This window comes from Haliaeetus leucocephalus, unplaced genomic scaffold, assembly GCF_000737465.1.
Source record: "Haliaeetus leucocephalus isolate CR32 unplaced genomic scaffold, Haliaeetus_leucocephalus-4.0 Scaffold311, whole genome shotgun sequence".
In the NCBI taxonomy this organism is placed as follows: domain Eukaryota; kingdom Metazoa; phylum Chordata; class Aves; order Accipitriformes; family Accipitridae; genus Haliaeetus; species Haliaeetus leucocephalus.
The window spans coordinates 4850-28743 of NW_010972747.1; the positions used below are offsets into that span (position 1 = coordinate 4850).

Here is a 23894-nt window from a genome sequence, read left to right on the forward strand (position 1 = left end):
GAACCCAGGACACCTGGTTATCCCTTTCCTCCACCTGGCTGGAGGCAGGGCCCCTCTAATTCTGGTTAGAGTATTCAGTATTCACTTCTCGTAAAATTGGCTCAGAAGTCCCTTCAAGAGGATCGGAAATAAAATCAGCCCTTCTACTCTGTTTGGAAATTGGAGCGGCATTTTTCCTGGTAGAATCCCCTTTTGTGGTGGTTTTTTCCTGCAACTCATGTACCCGTGCATTTAAGACAGGTAGGTTTTCCATCCCATTTTCTCATGTCCTCTCCGTGATCACATAGGTAAAACAACAGGGCACCTCGTGGTGTGTACCTTCTATATTCTCTCTCTTGGGCAGAGGAACGCTCACTCCTAATAGCTGAGACATTGGTCCTTACAGGTGGGGAGTAGGACATATCCTCTTTGAATTGCTGGAAATCCTGGGACAGCTTCTCCACAGCCGAAATGCAGGCTTGTAGGGAGGAGGAGAGATTTTCTTCATATTGCCGGAGTTGGCGAGCCACTTCATCCACCATTGGTGCCTCTTCATCTTTCCAGGTCAGTATCGCCAGTGAGGACAATCTTGCGCTCCGTACAAACTTGGGCCACATGGGTCATGTGCATGGACTTCGTCTGGATCTTTGGGTAATTGTGTGTTGTCTGGGTCATAATGAATCATCTCTAGCACAGCTAATTCCCTCAGATATTGGATACCTCTTTCCATGGTGGTCCACTTGCTTGATTGACATATAACATCTTCCTTAAAGGGGTACCTTTCCTTCACGCTTGACAGGAGTCACCTCCAGACACTGATGGCTTGTGTCCCTTTTCCAACTGCCTTGTCAATGCCACCTTCCCTGGCAAGTGATCCCAGCTGATTGGCTTCCCTACCTTCTAGTTCCAAGCTATTAGCCCCATTGTCCCAGCATTGGAGAAGCCAGGTGAAAACATGCTCACCTATGTGGCAGTAGAAATCTTTTCGCATATCTCACAGCTCACTCAAGGATAGGGATCTGGTGATTACCTCTGGTTCTGCTTCTTCCTGTTCCCATGATGACCCTGGCTCATCTTCTTCCTTCGCTAAGCAAACTGATATTATTGTATGTTTCTTCTTCTGTATGGGGGCAACTGATACTGGTGCAGGTTGGTCTGCTGGTTCAGTTGCAGTACCACTCACCGGGTTTTGGGTAACTGCAGCGTCTGTCATCAGGGCCGGAGGGGCCGCAGTGCCTGTTACCAGGGTTTGGGTAGCTGCAGTGCTCGTTGCCGGGGCTGGGGGGGGTCACGGTGCCCATCACCGAGGTTTGGGTGACCACAGTGCTTGTAGTCTTGTTAGATCCAAAGACCTTCTCTTCCCCTTGAGGGTACTGAGTGGTGTTGCACAGGGGATAGGCATGGGCCAGGCCCCAGCACATTGTAGCGATTTGTATCTCTCTGGAATTGTTGGGGTGACAGTATACCTTTTCCAAATATTTTACTAGTTCTTCCGGATTCTGCACTTGTTCAGGGGTGAATTTCCAAAACACTGGAGGTGCCCACTTTTCTAGGTACTTGCCCATACTACCCCACACACCCTGTCACTCATAATTATCCAGCCTCAGGGCAGATCTCTGGGTGATCTTCTTAAATAGTTGTTTAACCTTAAAGAAGAGCTGAAACACATTGAGGACCATGCTAGTTCCTAGCAGTAAGACTAGGACCATACTGGTCTCAACATCCCAAGAGTATTCAAATTTTTCAAAATTCTCAAACACCATTGTAACTGGACTGAAAGAGAAAGGAGAGGGGAAGAAAGGTACCCCACCCATAGATTGGCTTTCCGAGGAGGTAAGGTAAAGGGTGTCATTACTAATAGTTTCCCACAGATGGCTCCCAAAGTATAGAGGTGACGACAGTGCTGAGTTCAAATACTGGATTCATCCCACAACTGATAACTTTATCATACCATAAGCCAGTATTACACAATACATCAAAGCGAAAAGCTTAATCTGCCTCCCATGGATGATGAGCAGCAGCACAGGGACTACACACAGCAAGTGAGGTGATACATAACAGAACTTTAAAAACGAGAGCAATAACTCTAAGAACACAAAAATCAACATAGTGAGCAGTGGCTCTTAGACCAATATAATGAATGCTTGTAACAAATTTGTTTTAACAAGCTCTGGTCAGGTTTGTCGTTATCTCAACCCTTTGGGCCCCACATTGGGCACCAAAATGGACTGTCATAGTTTAACCCCAGTCAGCAACTAAGCACCATGCAGGCACTCGCTCACTTCCCCCACACCCAGTAGAATGGGGGAGAAAATCGGGAAAAGAAGTAAAACTCGTGGGTTAAGAATGGTTTAATAGAACAGAAAAGAAGAAACTAATAATAATGATAATATTAATAAAATTACAATAATAATAATAAAAGGATTAAACTATGTAAAGGGAACTAGGCCTTAAGCCTCATTGTTTCTAAGACCATTCATAGCAGACATATAACTAATGATTAGAGATTGTTTTAGATGTGATTAACAGAATGCAGGTGCTTATAAAACAATATGTATAAGTTGCTTATTTGTCCCTTGTGTAGCCCTCACCATGGCTGGCTTAAAACCCAGTCAAGCTGAATCAACACAAAAAGGATCATACATCTTAGACCTAAGACATAAGAATAGATAGAAGTGATTAACTTTAGAGTAAGATGAATTAATAAAACAACCTGAGTGATTCTCAGAAATTCAAAGGTGATCTTTGATGTGTAAGAAGATAAGTGACTGTGGTGACCGGAGACCTTCTGCCTAGAACCACTAACTTCAGAAAAACCAGGACAAGACAGTAAGAATCAGTGGAGACAGGAAAATGTATTGGACTTTTGAAACCACTGGAGAATAGAGAACTGAAAGTTCATAGAAGAACACCAATAACTTCTTTTGACAAGACATCAATTGCATTATGTTTTGTAAAACTGTGTATATAGAAGGCATTTTTGAGTTATCCTTCACCATTCACTGCGGTAGTGGCCCAAGTCTGAGTTGTTAATAAAGCAAACCTAGAGAAACCCATGACGGAAAATTCCTTAACAGAATATGCAAGTGATGCACAATGCAATTGGTCACCACCCACCGACTGATACCCAGTTAGTCCCCAAGCAACGATCCCCCCAGTTCCTATACTAGATGTGACGTCACAGGGCATGGAATACCCCGTTGGCCACTTTGGGTCAGCTGCCCTGGCTGTGTCCCATCCCAACCTCTTGTGTCCCTCCAGCTTTTTCACTGGCTAGGCATCAGAAGCTGGAAAATCCTTGACTTTAGACTAAACACTACTTAGCAACAACCGAAAACATCAGTGTTATCAACATTCTTCTCATACCTAACTCAAAAACATAGCACTGTACCAGCTACTAGGAAGACAATTAACTCTATCCCAGCTGAAACCAGGACAGGATAACAGAAATAAAAGGGAAAAAATATGAAATAGAGACAGCAAACTAAAACAGAGATGTAGAAAGAAAATCTAAAAAGCAAGGGCACTAAAGGAAGACAAATAATTAAAAAAATAAAGACATCAACAGGAAAAAAGGAAGCATAGAAAGAACATTTTAAAAGCAATAGGAATTAGGGAAATGAGGGAAAAAATTATGAAATAAGGACAGCAAACTAAAACAGATGCAGAAAGAAAATTTTAAAAGCGATGGCACTAAGGAAAGACAAGAAATAATTATAAAAAGCCAGCAAAGGGTATAAAAGTAGGCACAGAAAAAATGTTTAAAAAGTGAGGGGGATTAGGAAAATAAAAGAAATATTAAAAAAATAAGTGACAGACATAGAAAGAATATCAAAAAAGCGAGGGCACTAAGCAAAGACAAGAAATAATTAAAAAATAAAGGTAGGCAAATAAAGACTGCGAATGGGATAAAAGCAGACAGAAAATTTTAAAAGCAACTGTGATTAAGGAAATAAAGAAATAATAAAGGCAGTAATTAGGCTGAAGTAGACATAGAAAGAAAATGTAAAAAGCAACATGGTAGACAATAGCAAGGAAAGAATTAAAAAATAGCGATACGCAGCTTGATAAAAGTAGACAAGGAAAATTTTAAAAGTGACTGGGCACAGGACAGACAGGAAAAATTTAAAAAATAGTGACAGTGAACTAAAACTGAGAAATAGAAAAGAAATTTAGAACTGATGGGGTGCAGAACAGAGACAAAAAATGAAAAAATAAAGACAGTGAACTGGATAAAAGTAGACATAGAAAATTTTAAAAGCAATGGGTTACATGACAGGCAATAATTAAAAAGTAGTAATAGCCATCTTCATAAAGCCAACCTCCACCCCGAGTTTTATTGCTGAGCATGACATCATATGGTCTGGACTATCCCTTTGGGCAGTTGGGGTCAGCTGTCCCAGCTGTGTCCCCCTCCCAACTCCTTGTGCCCCCCAGCTGCTTGCTGGCAGGGCAGGGTGATGAGCAGAACAGCCCTTAGCACTGTGCGAGCACTGCTCAGCAATAACTAACACATCCCTGTATCATCAACACTGTTTTCTGACAAATCCAAAACGTAGCCCCATACCAGCTACTGTGAAGAAAATTAACTCTATCCCAGCCAAAACCAGCACATTCTCCACCCCTTATTCCACACCATTTACGTCACGCTCAGGTCCCACACTATCCAATACATCCTCATTAACCGCCACCTCCCTTCCCATCCTTTGATACAACATACAGATATTCTCTTAGTCTATGGACCACCCCTCTAAAATGTCCATAAAACGTCCACAAAATGTCCACTGAGTTAATTTAGTCCCTGACTTTGGGCTCCACCTGTCACAGTGGTCACTCAGGACAGCAGAGGTGGTGTGTTGCGTGGAGTTACTGGGCACCAAAGCCAGCTCAGGTCAGGTCGCTGCTGCGCTTGCGCTGCTTCTTGTAAGGCTTGGCCTCCATTGGTTTGGGTGGTTCCTGCTATATTAATTCCTATAACATACAACTCAATCATGGGTTACAATTTAAAGTTATTTCCATTACAATCTCCACCCCTGGTCCCTTTGGACCAGACCACAGGGTTTAACATTGCAATGAACTCCTCACCTTGCCCATGCTCCGGCTTGGACTTATCCACAGACTGGAGTCTCTTCAGGGGTATACCTGCTGCGGCAGAGACTTATCCACAGCTACAGTTGCCTTGAGGTGCGCCTGTTCCAGCATGGCCTTATCCATGGGCCACAATGCCTTCGGAGATATACCTCCTCCAGCACGGCCTTACCCACAGCCACAGTCCCTTCAGAAGTAAACCTGCTCCAACATGGCCTTTCCCGTGACTGCAGTCCCTGCAGGGGTGTACCTGCTCTGTCGTGGGCTTATCCATGGCCACACGCTTTGAGGTACTCCAGCGTGACCAGCACAGCCACTGATGCTTCAAGCAATACCTGCTGCAGTGTGGACTTACCCTTGGGCCACAATCCCTTCAGAGGTACGTCTGCTGTGGCACAGACACAACTGCGGCCACAGACACTTCGAGATGTACCTGCTCTGGCATGGGCTTATCCATGGCCACAGACACTTCAGGGTGTCCTGCTCCCACATGAACTCATCCGCAGGTCACAGTCCCTTCAACTTGAGTTCACACTGGAGTTCCAGCCTGTCCAGTACAGCACCACAGAAACAGCAGCGATGCCCTGGCCATCTGCCAGCCCCTGTGCATCACCATTGCTGTTATCAAAATGTTCCCAGGCACAGCAGAATAAGATGATAAGCAGTACAGCACTACAGCAAGCAGCGAAAACAAAAAGCAGCCGCTGATGAGCGCTAGACTCTAATATACAGTAAGGCAAGCAAGTGCCATGGCAAGCACAGAAGCCTGTTGATTAATAGCTAAACAACAATAACAGCTATAAATTTGATCAAGCGCATTCAAATCAAATCTGTCATTATCTTGAACCTTTCGAGCCCTACATTGGGTGCCAAAAAGGACCATCATGGTTTAACCCCAGCCAGCAACTAAGCACCACACGGCTGCTTTCCCACTCCCCACCCCCACCAGGATGGGGGAGAGAATCAGGGAAAAAAAGGTAAACTTTGTGGGTTGAGATAAAGGCAGTTTAATAGGTAAAGCAAAAGCCACGCACGCAAGCAAAGCAAACCAAGGAATTAATTCACTGCTTCGCATTGGCAGGCAGGTGTTCAGCCATCTCCAGCAAAGCAGGGCTCCATCACATGCAACGGTTACTTGGGAAGACAAATGCCATCACTCTGAATGTCCCCCCCCATCCTTCTCCTTCCCCCAGCTTTATATGCTGAGCTTGATGTCATATGGCATGGGATATCCCTTGGGTCAGTCGGGGTCAGCTGTCCCAGTTGTGTCCCCTCCCAACTTCTTGTGCCCCCCCAGCCTCCTCGCTGGTGGGGTGGCGTGAGAAGCAGAAGAGACCTTGATTCTGTGTAAGCACTGCTCAGCAATAACGAAAACATCCCTGTGTTATCAACACTGTTTTCAGCACAAATCCAAAACGTAGCCCCATACCAGCTACTGTGAAGAAAACTAACTCTAACCCATCCAAAACCAGCACACGCAGAAATAAAATTTTAAAAGTTAAGTGGTACAGGAAACACAGGAAAAAAAAAATTAAAAATGGAGACAGAAAAATAGATGAACAGAGACATAGAAAGAAAATTTAAAAGGGAGCAGGGTACAGGAAAGACAGGAAAACAATAAAAAATAGGGACAGCAAACATAACAAATGTTGACATAGAAAGAAAATGCAATACAGAATGGCATTAAGACAGATGGGAAAAAAGATAAAAAAAGGGACATACACATGCAAATATAATTTTAAAAGTAACAGGGTACAGGACAGACAGGAATAAATGAAAAATATGGATAGGGAGCCTGATAAAAGTAGACATAGAATGACAACTGAAAAAGCAACAAGGTTCAGGACAGACAAGAAAAAAAATTTAAAAATAAAGACAGTGAATTGGTTAAAGTAGACAGAAAGAAGAATTTAAATAGCAACTTGGTAAAGGACAAGCAGGGAAAAAAAATTAAAAATGGAACAGAAAACTGGATAAAAGTTGACATACAAAGAAAATGTAAAAACCAAAGGCATTAAGGAAAGACAAGAAAATTTTCAAAATAAGGGTAGGGTGATAAAGACATAGGAAGAAAATTTCAAAAGGGAGGCATTAAGGGAAGAAGAAAAAGTTACAAAATAAGAACAGGTGGAAAAAATACAGGGAGACATAGGAAGAAAATTTCAAAAACAATGGGGTACAGGACAGACAATGAATTGGTTAAAGTAGATACAGAAAGAAAATTTTAAAAGCTACAAGGTACAAGATAGACGGGAAAACAAAAAACAGGGACAGCAAAGTGGATAAATGTTGACAGAAAATTTAAAACGCAACAGCTTTAAGGGAAGACAAGAATAAATTAAACAATAAGAACAGGGGTACATGGCACAGGAAAGAATTAAAAAATACCAATAGGGAGCTTGATAAAAGTAGACATAGAAAGAAAATTGAAGAAGCAACAGGGTACAAGACAGACAGGAGAGAATTAGAAAATAAAGACAGTGAACTGGATACAAGTAGCCATAGAAACAAAATTTAAAATTGATGGAGTATAGGACAGAAAGGGAGGAATTAAAAAAATAGGGTCAGGGAGTTGGATAGAGGGAGACATAGAAAGAAATTTTACAGAGTAACAGGCTACAAAAAAACACAGGGAAAAAAATAGCAACAGGGATGGGAAAAGAAGGAAACACTGAAAGAAAATTTACAAAGTGACAGGGTATGCAGAAAAAAGGAAGAAATTAAAAATTAGGGAAAAGGAGCCAGATAAAGGGCGTTGTTGAAAGAGAAATTAGATAGCAATGGAGTACAAGAAATATAGGGAAGAATTTAAAAAAAAAAAAAAAAAAAAATCAAGAAAGGGAGCCAGATAGAGGAAGACATAGAAGGAATTTAAAAAGCAATCAAGTACAAGAAACATAGACAAGAATTAAAACATAGGGACAGGAGATGGATACAGGACAATGTAGAAAGAAAATTTAAAAAGTGATCGGGTACAAAAAACACAGGCATATTAAAAAAACAGGGACAGGGAGATGGATAGAAGGAACCACAATAAGAAAATTTTTAAAGTGACAGGGTACAAAAAAACCACAGGAAATAATTAAAAAATAGAGATGGATGGAAGGAAACATAGAAATAAAATTTTAAAAGCAACAGGGTACAGGACAGAGGGAGGAATTAAAAAATAGGGAGAGGGAGCCACAGAGAGGGAAACATAGAAAAAAATTAGTAGGTGAAGTGGTACAGGGCAAAGTTGGCAGAAGAGTAACAACTTTCAGGGAGCCAGACAGGTAGGCGGGCTGGCAGAGAGGGAGACAGGAGCAGGGACAGGCAGGGACCTGGGCAGGGCAGCAAAGATGGACCGAGACGCACAGGAGAGAACGTGCAACTCACCACAGCTCCTGGCGAGGAGACCTTCACTGCCACGACGCTTCTCTCTCTGCCCCTTCCTCTTCCGTAGTGCCACCTGCCTGGCCCTCACCCGCTCTGCAGCACGCAGCGGACACCTCAACGCTCCTCACCCACAAGGCTTCCCCAATACACGGCAGCTCACGCACGTAGCCGACAGAGGTGCTGAGCTCCCAGCACCGCGTGCTGGTGGTCTGCTCTGTCGGGGATGGCTCAGAGAGATCCTTCCTCATCGCAGGAACTGGCCATTCCTTGCTGGAGGCACCTGCCAGCAGGACCCCCTTGGACTCCCTCCTCAGCCAGTTCCCCTTCATCAGCTCCCTCAGGCAGGCTTGCCCAGGCAGCCCCTTTTACAGCTGGAGCCCCTTCACCCACCAGGGCCAGCCCCATCCTCAGCATCACTGGCCACACCTGGGGCTGCCCCAGCCCCAGCTGGAGCCCATCGGAAACAGGGGCCATTGCCAAAGCCCCACAGCACACCACCCCCTCCCCTGCACCCACCCACATCCAGGGGCACAGAGGAGGCAGGGAAAATTTACTCATTAATGCACATAAGAAATCCTGGCAGTGAGTTGGCTACAAGGCTCAGCGCCCAAAGGCAGGAGGACAGAGGGACATAGAGAAGAGGTGTGGGGCAGGGAGCCAGAAAACAGGATGCTGTGAAGAAGAGAGGGATGGGGAGCAGGACAAGGGAGGAGAGCAGAGAGATTGAGAAAAAAACAGGGACAGAGAGATGGAGTAACAAATAATAGAGACAGGGAGGAGGAGAAAGAGGCAGAAGGGACCAGCAGGACAAGATAGAGGTAAGACAAGGGATAGGTAAAAACTCTAACATGATAGGGGAAAAGAAACCTAGGCAAGAAATAAAATATAGACTCAGGGAGCCGGATGGAGGTAGACACAGAAATAAAATTTTTTAAAGTGACAGGGTGCAAGAAACATACACAAGAACTAACAAATGGGGACAAGGAGATAGAAAGAGGGAGATGCAGGAAAAAATATAAAAAGCAACAGGGTACAGGACAGAGAGGGAAGAATTATGAACTAAAGACAGGGAAGGAGATGGACAGAGGGAGACATAGAAAATTTTGAAAGCACCAGGATACAAGAATCATAGACAAGAATTAAAAAAAACAGGAACACGGAGCTGCATAGAGGGAGACACAGGAAGGAAATTTGAAAAGCGACAGGGTGCAAGAAATTAAAATTAAGTCAGGGAGGCAGAAAGATGGACAGGTAGCAAGAAAATTTAAAAAGTGACTGGGTTCAAGAAACATATGCAAGAATTAAAAAAATAGGGATGGAGAAATAGAAAGTAAGTTTCAAAATCGATGGGGTACAAGAAACATAGGCAAGAATTAAAATATAGGAACAGGGAGCCTGATAGAAGGAAACTCTGGTCGATTGACCTTGACTGGCCGACGGGTGCCCACCAAGCTCTATATCACTCCCCCTCCTCAACAAGACAGGGGGAGAAAATACAACAAAAAAAACTTGTGGGTTGAGATAAGGACAAAGAGATCACTCATCAATTACTGTCACATGCAAAACAGACTCAACTTGGGGAAATTAATTTAATGTATTGTCAAACAAAATAAGAGTAGGATAATGAGAAATAAGAACAAATCTAAAAAACACCTTCCCTCCACCCTTTTCTTTTTTTCCTGGGCTCATCTTCACTCCTGACTTCTCTACTTCCTCCCCCCGAGTTGTCTCTGCTGCTCCTTCCTCCTTCTTTTTCTGTTCCACTGTGGGGTCTCTCCCATGGGTCCAGCCAGGAAACCTGCTCCAGTGTGGGCTCCTCTCCACAGGTCCAGCCAGGAACCTGCTCCAGCACGGGCTCCACAGGGTCATAGCTTCCTTCAGGCACATCCACCTGCTCCGGTGTGGAGTCCTCCACATGCTGCAGGTGGACATCTGCTCCACCCTGGACCTCCCTGGGCTGCAGGGGGACAGCCTGCCTCACCATGGTCTTCCCCACAGGCTGCAGGGGAACCTCTGCTCCGGTGCCTGGAGCACCTCCTCCTCCTCCTCCTTCTTCGCCAACCTCGGTGTCTGCAGGGCTGTTTCACACTCACATTTTCTCTATCACAGCTTCTGTGCAGCATTTTTTAGCCACCCTTAAATATGTCATCACAGAGGCACTACCAGCATTGCCAATAGGCTCAGCTTTGACCAGCAGCAGATCCATCGTGGAGCTGGAACTGGCTGTGCCCAACATGGGGGCAACGCCGAGTGCCCTCTCAGAGAACCCACCCTTGTAGCCCCTGCCGGCCCCTGCTAGCAAAACCTTGCCACGTAAACCCAATACAACAGCGATGGGCTGCAGGGCAGAGGTGGGGGGATTGAAAAATATGCAAAGGGAGCCACAGAGAGAGAGGTGGGGCGGTGGGGGAATAGCAATGGGCTACAGACCAGAGAGGAGGAAGGGAGAGGGAACCAGACTGAGAGATGGAGAAAAACAAAGATTAGTGATGGGCCACAGGGTAGAGAGGGAGGAATTTAAAAAGGTGACAGTGGGGTAGACAGAGAGAGACAGAAATACCAAAAAAACTCGATGAGCTAAAGGGGAGAGGGAGAGGAATTAAAGAATAGGGACAGTAAGCCAGATGGAGAGTGAGCAGTAAAGAGGAAAATGGGCTACAGGATAGAGAGGGAAGAAATTAAAACATAGGGACAGGGACCTGGAATGAGAGAATCTAAGAAAGAAAAAGTATACCTAGGATACAGGGCAGAGAAAGAGGTATTTTAAAATAGAGGCACAGCACCAGACAGAGAAAAGGGGGGGGGGCAGGCAGTGAAGAGCTAAAGGGCAGACAGGGAGGAATTAAAATTTGGGATAGGAAGACAGATAAATGGAGAAAGACAAAAATAGTGACAGGCTGCAAGGCAGAGGGTGCAAAAAAAGAGGGACAGGGAACAGAAGCACAGACTGAAAAAGAAAACAGAGGGGTAGAACAACAAAGAAAGAGGGGGACTTGAAGAAAGAGAGAGGGAGAGGTGCAGGGAAACAGAAAAAAATTACAGCAGTGAGAGAAGGGGGGGCAGGGAGGGACCTGGGATGCAGTAGAGAGGCAACATGACCCCAAGGGTCCAGGACTCACTGCAGATCCCACTCTTGGAGGTGTTGGGAGAATTTGACAGTTTGGACATGTCTTTGTCTCTCTCTCCCCCCACTCCTCCTCTGTAGCTCTGGTCACTTGACTGTCATCCACCTAAAAGCATAGATTGGTGTCTTACAGCTCTTAAAACATGAGGCTTCCCAGATACATACATAGCCTCACATGCGCACACTACATGGCTGTAGTGTGCTTTTGGTTATGCATACAGACCCTGCTGTACACATTAGCGATCAGATCTGCTGAGAACTGCACTAAGAGGGATCCTTCCTCACCCGGAGAGGCAGGCTGTCTCCTGTCTGCCCTTTATTTTATTCTTCAGCTGCTTTACCTTCTTCTGGCCTCTCCAGCTTCAGCCACTGCAGCTCCTGTCCACAGCCAGTAAGTCTCCAGCTATCCCTTTTCACCCCTGCCGCTAGGAGAATGAGGCCAAAGGCAACCCACACAAACCTGAGCCAGAGGCAGTCAACAACATCCCCAGAGAGGAACTGACAACTGAGTCTTCAGTGCTGCCTCTGGGAAAGAACAAGCAACTGTTATCCACAGTGATGACGGTAGTTCTCCTCAGGCAGGAACCTCTCCTTCTCCAGGAGCTTCTGGAGACACCGCTCTTTCCCCAAACTGATGCTAATGGCACCTGCACTTATGGTGCAATAAAGCATATTCAAGGGCCACCTTGCTGCCCTGAGAACAGGGTCTGGGGCCAGTCTGTGGCTATGGGACAGGCTTCAGGGGAGGTGCTGGAGCTGGGAGCAGCTGCATGGGGTGAGCAGGGCTGGAGTTTTGTTGAGTTGGTGAGGCACTCAGGGCCTTTTCCAGGGGGTGGGAAGGCCTCCAGGTACCTGGAGGGGTGGGGGCAGCCATCTCCTGCCCCTCTTCCTGCCTCCTCTCCACCAGCTCTCAGAAAATCCCCAGAAGCTGCCCTGATGGGGCCTGACTCCAAGTGACTGTCAACCTGTCTGTTGGAAACATCCTCTCAGCTTGTCAGCACTCTCAGGCAGCCATGCCCCAGCAGCACCACACTCTGGGGCTGCAGCCCATTTACACAGAGGGGCCATTGCCATCAGCCTCGCTGGCCCCCCCTGGGGCTCCTCCACAGCCCCAGCCATGGCCCCTTACACCCACTACGTAACCTGCTACCCTGGACATTATGACAGCCACTCACCAAGTACAAAGGACTACAAACACAGCCATGAGTGAAAAGGACACAGCAAGTGTTTATTCATTAATGCATGTAAGTCCCAGGAGTGAGTCTGCTCTGGGGCTCAGTGCCTGTATACTCACCCTTCCCCCGGGACAACTCAGCAGTCATTACTGGAGCAGCAGATACGGAGAATGAAAATACAGCAGTGGGGAACAGGATAGAGGAACAGAAAGAGAAAAATAAAGTTAGGGAGAAGGACTAAGGAGCAGAGAAAGAAAGGTACAGGGAAAAAGACAGTGAGGTGGAGAAATCAGTTAAAAAGGGATGAGGAGCCCTGCATGGACATGGCAGAAGAAAAACAGGGTCAGGGAGCAGGACAGAGGGACAGAGAGAGAAAATGATGAGCAGGGAGCAGAACAGATGGATTGAGAAAGAAATTGAATGAGAGGAATAAAGAAGGCAGGAAGGAGAGAAAAGGACAGGTAACAAGCCAGAGGGATTGAGGGGAAAAGAGAGAAAGATCAGGACAAACAGATGGAAAAAGGAAAACCAGTGCTGGGCTGCAGGATGAGAAAAAAGGCCAGGGAGCAGGACAGAGGGGAATAATGGGACAGTGAGCTGGGCAGGGGGATATAGCAACAAATGATGGGACAGGCAGCAGTACGGACATACACAGATAAAAAGTTAGGAGGAGGATGGAGGACAGAGCATAGGAGAAAAAGGACAGGGAGTGGGGCAGGGATGGAGAAAGAAACATGAGAGAGAGAGAGGAGGAGAGTGACAGGACCAAGGCAGAACAATGGAGGAAAAAAGAAGACAGTGATGGGTAGCAGAACAGAGGGACAAGGAAAGACAGGATGAAGGACAGAGGCATATAGAAAACAGGTGAGGGACAGGGCGCCAGAAAGTGGGATACTGCAAAAGAGAGAGGGACAGCGAGCAGGACACTGGGATAGAAAGCCAACGAGAGCAGCAAAGAAAATGACAGGGAGATGGAGCAAGACAGAAAAAACAGGGACAGAGAGGTGAAGCAAGAAATAATAGGGACAGGGAGCAGGACAGAAGAGAGACAGAGAGGGACAGGTAAGACAACAGACAATTGGAGAAAAAAAAAGAAAGGGAACAGCACAGAGGGTCCAGAGAAAAAGAGAAGCATGGCAGAAAGAAGAGTAAGATGAGGGAGCAGGGCTGAGGAGCAGAGAGAAGAAGGTACAGGGACAAGGACAGTCAGATGGAGAAAACAAAGACTGAAAGCAGAACAAAGGGAAAGATTGACAAGGACAGGGAGCACGACAAAGGGATGGAAGAGAAAAAAAATAGTGATGGGCAGCAGGATAGAGGAAGAGAAGGAGAATGACAGAAGGATGTAGAAAGACCAGGACATGTAAAAGGAGGGGTTGGGGGACACACACATCAGAAGGGTAGAAAGAAAGAGCAGGATCAGGAGCAAGACAGTGTGATAGAGAGGGAGGGAGGGAGGGAGGGAGTAGGATGCAAGGGAGCAGCACAAAGGGTCAGAGAGAGTAAGAGATGAACAGGAAGGAGAAGAGGGGCAGTGAGATACAGAATGAAAAAAAACAGTGACAGTGAGCAAGACAAAGGGATACAGAGAGAAAGCGAAGGAAGGAGGGAGGAAGATAGGAAGGCAGGGACACGGAGCAGCACATACAGGCACAGAGAGGAAAAGAATGCCAGGGAACAAGCCAGAGAAATTGTGGAAAAAAAGAGACAGATGCAGATCAGGGCAAAGAGATGGAAAAAGAAAAAACAGCAATGGGATGCAGGACAGAGGCAGAGGATGAAAACAAAAGAGGGATAGGGAGCAGGACAAAAGTGCAGATAGAAAAAGAAAACGGAGCAGTAGAACAAGAGAGAGAGAAAGGGAGAGAGGAAGAGGGAGCAGGTAGGCTCGCTCGCTTGTGCACTGTGTGGCCGTACGGCACTGTTGGTGACACATACAGACCCTGCAGTGCATGTTGGCAGCCTGGCCTGCTGCGGACTACAAAGAGGGATCCTTCCTCACCTGGAGAAGCAGGCTCTCTCTTGCCTGCAGCGGGAGGCAGCTGCTGGCCAGATGGCCTTCAATTTCTTCATCTTTACCTTTCTCTGGCCTCTCCAGCTACAGCAGCTCCTGCCCACAGCCAGTAAGCGCTCCGCCTGTCCCTTTTTTGCTCCCATGCTGCGAGTAGAGCAAGACCAGGCAGAGTCAGCCCACACAAGCCTGAGGCGGGTGCAGTCAACAGCATCCCCAAGGGAGGAACGGACAAAGGCATCCTCAGCGCAGCCTCTGGGAGAGGGAAAGAAGCAGCGACCATTATTACCATAGTTTGCCACTCGCCAGAGCTGCTCCTTCTGCAGGGGCTCCTGGAGGTGCACTGAGGGCCAGCTCGCTGCCCTCCACGACAGGGCTTGGGGGCTGCCTGGGGCTACAGGACAGGCTTCAGGGGAGGGGCTGGAGCTGCACGGGGCGAGCGGGGCCGAGGGAGGCTCCGGGGGAGCTCTGGCGAGTTGGGGAGGCGCCCAGCGGCTGCGCCCGGGGGGTGTCCGCCTCCGTCCGCTCTGGCCTTCTGTCAGCTCTCGGAGAACTCCCTGGGGCTGCCCTGGCCCGGCTCGCCTCCAGCAGACTGGGAGCCTGCCGCAGCGGCAGCTTTGAAGCTTCCCGTCCCGCCACCCCCGGGCGGCCAGAGGGCAGGAGACGCCCCCCAGCCTCGCCGAAGGGGATCGCTCGCCTCACCGCTGGTCCCGGCGCTCGCCCGCGGACGCCGACACCCGCGCCCTCGGCGCCGCCGTGCCGCTCCCGTGGACCGCGCATGCGCCGGTCGCCGAGGGCGCGCAGGAGGGGCCAGAACCGGCGCGCGAACCCTCGGCTGCAGCGCCACGCTTCGGCCGCCAGGTAGCAGCAGCGAGAGCGGCGGCGGGGGCAGGGACCCGCAGGCACCGCAGCATCGCGTCGCCGTTACCGGCGGACGGCAGCGTAGAGCGCAGAAGCGGCGCCCGAGCTGCAGTACCGCCTTTTCGTCGCCGGGCGGCAGCGGTGAGCTGGACGATGCTGTTCCGGGCATCAGCTGGATGAGAAATGACTGACAGCTCAGCCCAGTTTAGACCAGCCAAAGACGGGAACTACGTACTGGGGGTACGGGGCTTGCATTTCCCTGCCCTTTCCCCACTCGCAGCCCGGGCACTAATCTTCATTGCCTCCATACCAAAAAGCACCCGAGTGGCTGGAGCGTTTCTGTCCTTTGCATTCGACTGCTTTAAAGGTCCAGGGGGGAGAAGCAGCACAGGGAACATGTGGAACAGGAGGTTTTTTTCGCCCGGAGCAAGCCCCAGGGATTGGTGTATCAGTCTGCATGGGACATCAGAGTTGTGGGAGCGACAGTGTGAGGAAGGGGGGAGATGGGGCACATCTTGTCGGATGGACCTTCTGGGGCTGCATCACCTCTAAAGATGCAGGAAGGAAGGGACAATCTTCCCACCCCACCAAGGCTGTGCAGGGCCGAGACCCCAAGATGGGTGTGGGGAGTGTCCTAGAGCCAGGCTGGGGGTTGTGACCGGGCACGTCTTTTTCTGGTGGTGGGCAGGTGCCAGGTTTCCTGCACTGGCATTGGTAGCACAGACCCAGCTCAGACATCATACAGAACCCCTCACCCTCTCTGTCCTGTAGCTCCCACCAGATGAGACCCTGGGAAGACGGAGAGCCCAAAGATACAGGAATTTACCTTCAGTGGAAATGTATAAAACCCAAGACTGCCTTTCAGCGATGAAAAGGAGCAGTGATACCTGTCACTGTGGTGGGTCTCAGGTCAGGAGATGGAATGCTGCTCTGCTGAGGTGTATCGCAGAGTGATGCCAGCTCCATCTCTGTAATACCGCACCGAAGATGTGCCCTGCCATCCCATTCCCAGCACTGCATGGGTAGCAGTTCCCCCTTGAACACCATGTACAACAGGACCTAGAGGGTCAGCCAGTCTGGAAGACACCCCAACAGCAGCAGCTGCAAGGGGCCCTGAAAGAGGGATGCATTTTGCAGAGGAGGGGAGGCAAAAGCCCCCATAACCCTGTTTGCAGCACCCCAAACCCAACAGCGTTGCCTTTGTTAACCCCACAGGAGCTGCATTTGTCCCAGGGCAGGACAAGCAGGTCCACAGCGAAGCCTAGGGGTCTTGGGGCAGGAGGATAGCAGGGCTCATCCCTGGGTCATGTCACTCACCATAGGAGACAGTCAGGGTGACACAGTTGCTGTGCCTGGAGCCAGGGCTTTGACACTCATTCTGATCCTGTAGGTGTACGTATCTGTGGGTGCCAAGAGCTTGCCATTGTACCAAGCTGTGGGGTGCTGCCACAGTGAGCGAGAGCCCCAGCACCTAAGGATCATGCTCTCTCCTGGAAGTATCATGCTCCAGGGTGGGTCCAGGGTCAGCATGGCTATCTCTGCAGCCACGAAGGTCCAGGTAGGAGGGAGGAGCAGGACAGAGCAGAGATCAGTGCAACAGCATGCATGGTGGGGAGCCCCCAACCCTGAGCACGTACTCTGGAAGCGGGGAAGAGGGCAGAACCCCAATGCTCACTGGGGTTTCTAGGGCACTGGTGGGATATGGGGAGACTGTCTAATCTTTCAGAGGGGTGGCAGGGCTTGTGCCTGGTGCCCAGTGCTGCCAGACACCTTTTGAGCCAGGCAGCACGTGGAAGGACAGCAGAGTCGCAACATGACTTGCTGCCGCTTGAGGGGACACTAAGGCCTGTTGCCTTGTTCAGCAAGAACTGTTCAGGGCCCCAAGGACTGTCACCGTAACTCTGCAAGCAAACAGACTCACCAGCAAGGACAAGGGCTTGAGCTGAGAGGAGGAAAGGAAGAAGGAATGAGCACTCCTGGGATGTGCCTGCCAGGTCTCCTGCAGCGTCCCTGGCATAGAAGGGAGCAATGCTGGCCTTGGACATGAGCCTGTGGAAGGGAGGGTTTGGCAAGGCCTGCCAGGTCCCTGAGACACCCACCAGCAACACCCCACCGCTCCAGAGCATGGCATCCCCACCCTCACCACGCTCATACCCACCAGCCTTGCTGGACCCATTTCCTTCCTCCCCAATAAATGAGACCACCCCAAGGAGGAAATCCTGAGCCTACATTGTGACAGGGACAACCACTGCTCCGTCCAATCTCCTCAGCCTGGCAGGATAAACGAAAATCCCCCCTTCCCTGAGCAAAGCAAAACCCTATCCAGACAAAACCCCCAGCCCCAAAGAGGTACAAGGGACAAGTGCCCAGCAGAGCTTGTGCTGGAGATGGAGTCTTCGTCCTCCAGCCCCCGAAGCTCACTGGGGCTCTTTGGGCACACATTACCTCCTGGCATCCACACTGGCTGTCCATCCCCTGGAAGGACAGCAGGCACCAGACCCCACCACGCTTCCCACCAGACCCCTTTGCCGCACTCACCCAGGAGGAGCAGAACTCTGTTCCCTGCCATCCCAGGTTAGGGATCCAGCACTTGGTGACTTTCCTGTGGAGAGCAACAGTGACATCCATTGCACAGAGAGAAAGAGTAAGGAAATGGATTTCATTATTGTTGTTGTGATGATGATGCAAGTAAACAAGCACAGCTTACCAGAAGCCTCTGTGTTGCCATAATGACTGTGCCTGAAAGCAATTTTTTATTCCCCTCACTTCATAGAGGACTCAGGGCTCACTCTGTCCCTGGAACCCACAGCCCCATGCAACCCCTCTGAGATCCCTCCTCCACTTCCTTGGGAGACTCTACTTCTCCTGGGTGGCTGTCAGCATTTGCTGGGGGTTTTTCCACCCAGAGAAAAGGGGTTTTGACAGATCCTTCTCCCACAAGCCTTTTTGCTACATGTTGTTTCCCTTCTTCCCCAGCATCTTAGAGTCCACCCACAAGTCAGCACCAGCCTAGCCCTCAAGCAGCAGGAGTCTCAGGCTCTTCTGGGGTGATATTTATGATTTCTTTGGAGCTTTCTCCCTACCTTCCCAGAAAAACCTTCCCTACACTGGAGACGAGGCACCAATGGGAAAGAAACAGGCTTGTTTCTGCTGCTTGCCCCTGATATGGATCAGGTTGGATGGGTTGCAACAGGCACAGGACTAGTTATGGGACCCTGTGCAACATACAGCTTCTTGTAGAAACCACAATTCAGCAGAGCTGCCCTGGAAGATATAAGAGTGAAGCACAGACCAAGTCTGCCCCACGGTCTTTACCTGCATCTGATTTATCATTTGAGCACGTCCCATGGGCTTTGGGACAGACTTGAAACAAACAAAAGCACCAATGTAACCCCTGAACTTGAAGCTCATCTTCACTAAAGAAGCCAAGTCCTTGAATTTATCAACTTTCCAAGAACCAACGTGTGCTGCAGGGAGCTCCTTCACACCTCCAAGAGCCTTGCAGGAGGACACACAGTGCCATTACAGAAGGACAAAAAGAAAAAAGAAGAAGAAAAACTTGTTTTAATTTTTGACACAGGCTGAATTCCTATGAGGAATTTGTAAGCTTGAAAGGAAGGAAAAGATCCTGTATGTGTTCAGGTACTGTACTGAGGGGAAGTTTTATTACCGCTTTCTCCATCCTTTTCTGAATTTCTGATTCTTGGGAACATTGGTTTTCCTTCTGCCTTTTGGATTCTTATTCTGCTTTCAGCCTGCAGTTCAATTCTTACCTTCTGTTGCAAGAGCTCTGAACGTGGCAACCAAGACTGCCCAACAGATGAAGTCCTGAGGATGAGGCCTGCCTTGAAAGTGGCTCAAGACACCTGTTATGGAGGTGGGTTTTTTTCCTCTTCTTCCTGCCCAGAAAAGTTTCATTTCCTGTTGGGGCGGGTGTACCTGCCACACACCCAAGCCCAATTACCTACGAAGCCCCTTATGCTATTACAGAGGTGGCCAGCCAATGGGAAAAACCACAATGGCGTGACGTGGCGACTCAAGATCTAAAACAGACACTCTACAGCTACAGAAACTGGTGCTGAAAACACAATAAACAAGGACAAGAGAACCTAACTGCCATGACTGATACTAAAGCAAACCTCATTGGACAGTTAAGGGAAAAAAGTAAAACTGGGATAATGGAGGCGGCTTGTGTGCCCAGGGACTGCGAAAAAGAAAAGGCCCCTGGACAGAGACCATTATGAGCCGGCATAATGTACATATTCTTCTCTGAGAAATTTCAGGGAAGACTGTGCCAGAAATCTGCAACGGACATAAGTGCCGTGTCAATGCCTCTAAGTAGCAGTGACCATGACACCTGGATGGACGGTGAAGGGATGAACATGAAAATTAAGTCAGGGAATGTGGTGACTAAAAGGCACAAGGGAGCAGAGACCTCAGAGTTCTGGCCAGTATATTTTAATGTACATCTCACATACCAAATGAGCAACGGGTACTATTCCCGCTGTGGCCTGCTTTGTACAGGTGATCCTGGTACGTCTCTGGCCCTTGATGTTTCTGAGCCATAGTTCGGAGTTTCCTATGCTCACACCTAAGCTATGGCATGTCCCTATTAAAACACCCTTAAATCATCCTATCCCCTCCATTACCACTTAATTCCAAACAGCCTGTCATCCACTTCAGCTCTATCGTCACCAGAGCTTGTACCTCAGGACCTCCTGTGGGGATAAGACCCATCTGACAGTCAGCTCCATGCATGGTGACATAGAGGCCCAGATGGTTGACACTGCATTTCTCGTAGCTTTGTCGTACCTTGTATTGGCTGCAGAATGACTCAGACTGAACAGACCTCATCGACAGCTAAATCTGACTGCAAAACCAGTCTGAGGACAACTGATGAACCCACCTCTCTTTCCCAACCAATCCCTCAGTCCTGAAACTTTAGAAACCCCTTCTCTTCTTAACTGCTGGGGAAGAAACCCCGCTCCTTCCCAACAGCTACTTGCCCTGTATTTGCACCCCTGGACTCCCTGTGTCAGCTGCTCCTCAGGAGCACCTCTTCCAAGCCCTGCCCTGCCTCCTGCAGGTACCTCCTGTCCTCTGACATTCCACAGGCTCTGCACTCTACTACAGGCCCACATAGTAAATGAATTTCAGACACTTATAGCCTGGAAAGGGCCTGCTGCATGCTGCAAAGGCTCTAGGGACAACGTGGTACCTTGTGGGTGATCGGGAAAGGCAACAAGCCGTCCCATGCCCTGAAAAACACTGTGCCCAATATGCCTGCTGCTTTCTTGAGAAATGCTGAAACTCCAGATAGATGGAAGATGCTCACCCTAACCCCTGCTCGATGATCTTACCATCAGTCCCACAGAAAAATATGATGTCAGCAACTTCAATGATATCCGGCAGAACCAGTGAAAAAAACAAGGTTCCCTCTACAGTAAACTCAGAAATGCCAAAAAATAGCAACGCACCCAAAACAAAAAAATCGAGAATGCAGCATATTAAACCACCTTGCAACTCCTGACCACCCCATATACGATCGCTGATCCAACAACAAGCTGTGGACCACAGATGCACCTTCTACCGCAGACACGGCTCAACCTAGACTCACCCCGAAGCTCCCACCTCAGACCCACACCTCGACCGCTCTGCACGCCAGAACGCAGCTGCCCGAACAGCTCGGCCAGCTGGAGCCGCGGCCGACCCAAAGGGGCCGAAGCCCGCCCCGCGGCTGCCCAGGCCCGACCCCGCTCCCGGCGGGGCGGCCGCGCCTCCTGCCCACGGAGCCCCGCCCGCCACCTTCCCACAATGCCCCGGGAAAGGGGCTGGCGGGCGGGCCGTGGGCGGGCGCTCGGCCCCGCGCTGGGCGCCGAACAAAGGGACGGACCGTTACCGGAAATGACGACGCCTGCTCTTTCGCTACCGCCTCGCCTGCCACGCCAGCAGTGGGACTGGATTGGTAGTTAACTTTACTAGGACAAACACGAACTTGTATTTAAATAGATTTAAAAAGCTTGAGATCACGCTAACGCATGTGGGAAAGTCGCCCATTAAATGCAATAGCAGAAATGACGTGCTTTAGTTTCCGATCGAAGAAATCAAGCAGCATGTGGCTATGTTTCTAGCAAGACCGGCCGTATTTCCTAACTTACACCAGAGCTGCATTCTGGGGAGCGCTGAACAGCAAAGCAGAACTAGATCCCCTACGAATCCCTTCACAAATGTATCTCTGGTTGCAAAGTGAATTATTGACTGTAAATCACCAGCGACTCGTGAGTCACCAAGACGCCTCAATGGTCTAACTCCCTTAACAGAAATAGATGGACCCAAAGGATAGAAAACATCCCAAAAAGCATGGAAATACAAGAAATGCATCTTGTAGGACTACGAAAGCAAGAGAAGGCTCTCGCCTTCCCTGAAAAACCCGAGGAGATCAGAGCTGACAAGAGGTATCTTTGGCGTACCAGGGACCGAACAGAAACATACTATAAGGCATAGAAACAAAAAGACTGCTCTGGAGCACAAAGATGACTTCAAAAAAAGTTCTGACAGAACAGTAGACATCGTCACAAGGATTAGAGAGGAGGCCGAAGAGACCAAAGAAGTCCTAGGGACACAATGAGGAACTCAAAAGGGAATTTAACAAGGTACAGATGCCCTCAGGGGGCCGGGGACTGAATGGAGGCATGCCAAAAGGATGAGAGGACAAAAAGACCAACCTGGTTAACAAATATGGACTCAGGAAGGGTTCTGAGGAAAAAAGGGGTGAAAGTGTCCTCCCGAGCTAAAATAGTGCTCTGGGGCACTGGGGATGTCTCAGGAGAGCTCAGCAAAGGGAGCAGAGGGGTCTTGAGGGGGGCAGAGAGACCAAAGAAGCCTCAGTTACAACAATGAGGAACTCTGAAGGGGATTTCAACAAAGTACAAATGTTGTCAGAGGGGCAGGGGCCAAATGGAGGTACCCTAAATGGCAAAGAGGGGACTGAGCAGAGCAATTCGAGATAGCATAGAGGATAAAACATGTGTTCTGGGCCTCAAAGAAGGCATTGGGAATGGTTCTGAGCGCAAGAGGGGTCCAAAGTGCACTGCAGAGATGAAAGAGGGCTGTGGTACCCAAGGAAGGTCTTACGAGGCATCGTGAAACATGTTTCCTATGGCTTTTGCTGAGCTTTGCCAAAGCCCACAAGAGGGCCTGCTGCCTTCCAGTCTCCTACAGCTCCTGCCGGGCTTTGCTGACACCCACATGGGGCTCTTCTGCCTTCAAAAGTGTCTGTTGGCTTTAGCCTGGCTTTGCTGAAACCCATAAGGGGCCCTGCTGCCTTCCAGAGCATCCTGAGGCTTTTGCCAGTTTTGCCATGGCCCATGTAGGACCCTATTCCTCTCCAGCATCTGATGTCTTTTCCTGGGCTTTGCCGAAGCCCACAAGGGGCCCTGCTTCTCTCCAGAGTGCCCCAGGGCTTTTACCAGCTTTGCCAATGTCCAGACAGGGCTCTGCTTCATTCCAGTGTGTGACAGCTTTGGACAGGCTTTGCTGAAGCCAGCAAGGGGCCATGCTGCTTTCCACAGTTTCTGACAGCTTTTGACAGGCTTTCCTGAGGCCCATGAGGGGCTCTTCTGCCTTCCAGAGCATCTTTACAGCTTTTCCCAGGCTTTCCTGGTGCCCAAAAAGGGCCGTGTTTCCCTCCAGAGTGCCCCAAGGCTCCCACTGGTCTTTGCCAGGGTCCACAAGGGTCCCTGCTGCCTTGGAGAGGTCCACAGAGCTTTTGCCAGGCTTTGCCATGGCCCTCAAAAGAGTCCTGCTGTCTTCCAGAGTGCCCCAGGGCTTTTACCAGGCTTTACTGATACCTGGGCTGGGTGTGAGCTGCTCAGGGGAGAGGGGGTTGCATGGGTGGGTGCAGGGTGTGAGACTCAGAGCTGGGCTGGAGGCCAGATTTGGGGCTGGGTGTGAGTTAGCGCTGAGCCAAGCATGGTGCTGGTTGTAGGTAGGTGCAGGGGGCGGCAGAGGGGGTGCAGGGGGAGTTCCAGGTGAGTGTAGGGTAGCTGTGGGGATTGCAGGTGGGCACAGGGGCTTAGCTGTCATGGTGCCCTGCAGTGCTCAGCTGAGTGCAGGCCAGGGGCACAGCACAGGGCGATGGTGTGCCTAGCCAGGGATGCAAAGGAGACGCAGGTTGGGACACCAGAGCAGATGAACGCAGCACCTGGAGTGGCCCCTGCGCCACCCCCCCCCCCCCCCCCCTCTTCCCGCTTCCCCCGCCCCCCCGCCCCCCCCGCCCCCC

The 23894-nt window shown here is 49.4% G+C and overlaps 1 protein-coding gene and 1 long non-coding RNA gene across 4 annotated transcripts in view; both read right to left on the bottom strand.

Moving 5' to 3' along the window:
* Positions 1 to 6334: 6334 nt before the first annotated feature.
* On the bottom strand, positions 6335 to 15573 carry LOC104834108. 2 transcript variants are annotated; one of them, XR_774583.1, is made up of 3 exons: positions 14744 to 15447; positions 11562 to 12091; positions 6335 to 6372 (listed from the first exon to the last, which is right to left on the bottom strand). It is a non-coding gene; the product is annotated as an uncharacterized LOC104834108 (long non-coding RNA). The 2 variants fall into 2 exon arrangements; XR_774582.1 differs by lacking the exon at positions 6335 to 6372 and adding an exon at positions 15455 to 15573 and having other exon boundaries at positions 11237 to 12091; positions 14744 to 15007.
* A 516-nt stretch (positions 15574 to 16089) lies between these two features.
* Positions 16090 to 23894, bottom strand: part of MCL1 (myeloid cell leukemia 1) — a 16172-nt gene continuing 8367 nt past the window's right edge. Inside the window, exons 3-6 of one of the 2 annotated variants that reach the window (XM_010571210.1) lie at positions 18148 to 18215; positions 17535 to 17662; positions 16931 to 17013; positions 16090 to 16689 (exon numbers count right to left, since the gene is read on the bottom strand). In XM_010571210.1, coding sequence (XP_010569512.1) covers positions 16987 to 17013; positions 17535 to 17662; positions 18148 to 18215 — 223 coding nt within the window. In that variant the 3' untranslated portion in view covers positions 16090 to 16689; positions 16931 to 16986. Of the gene's footprint in view, positions 16690 to 16929; positions 17014 to 17534; positions 17663 to 18147; positions 18216 to 23894 lie in introns of those variants that run through there. The other variant, XM_010571211.1, reaches the window with a different exon arrangement.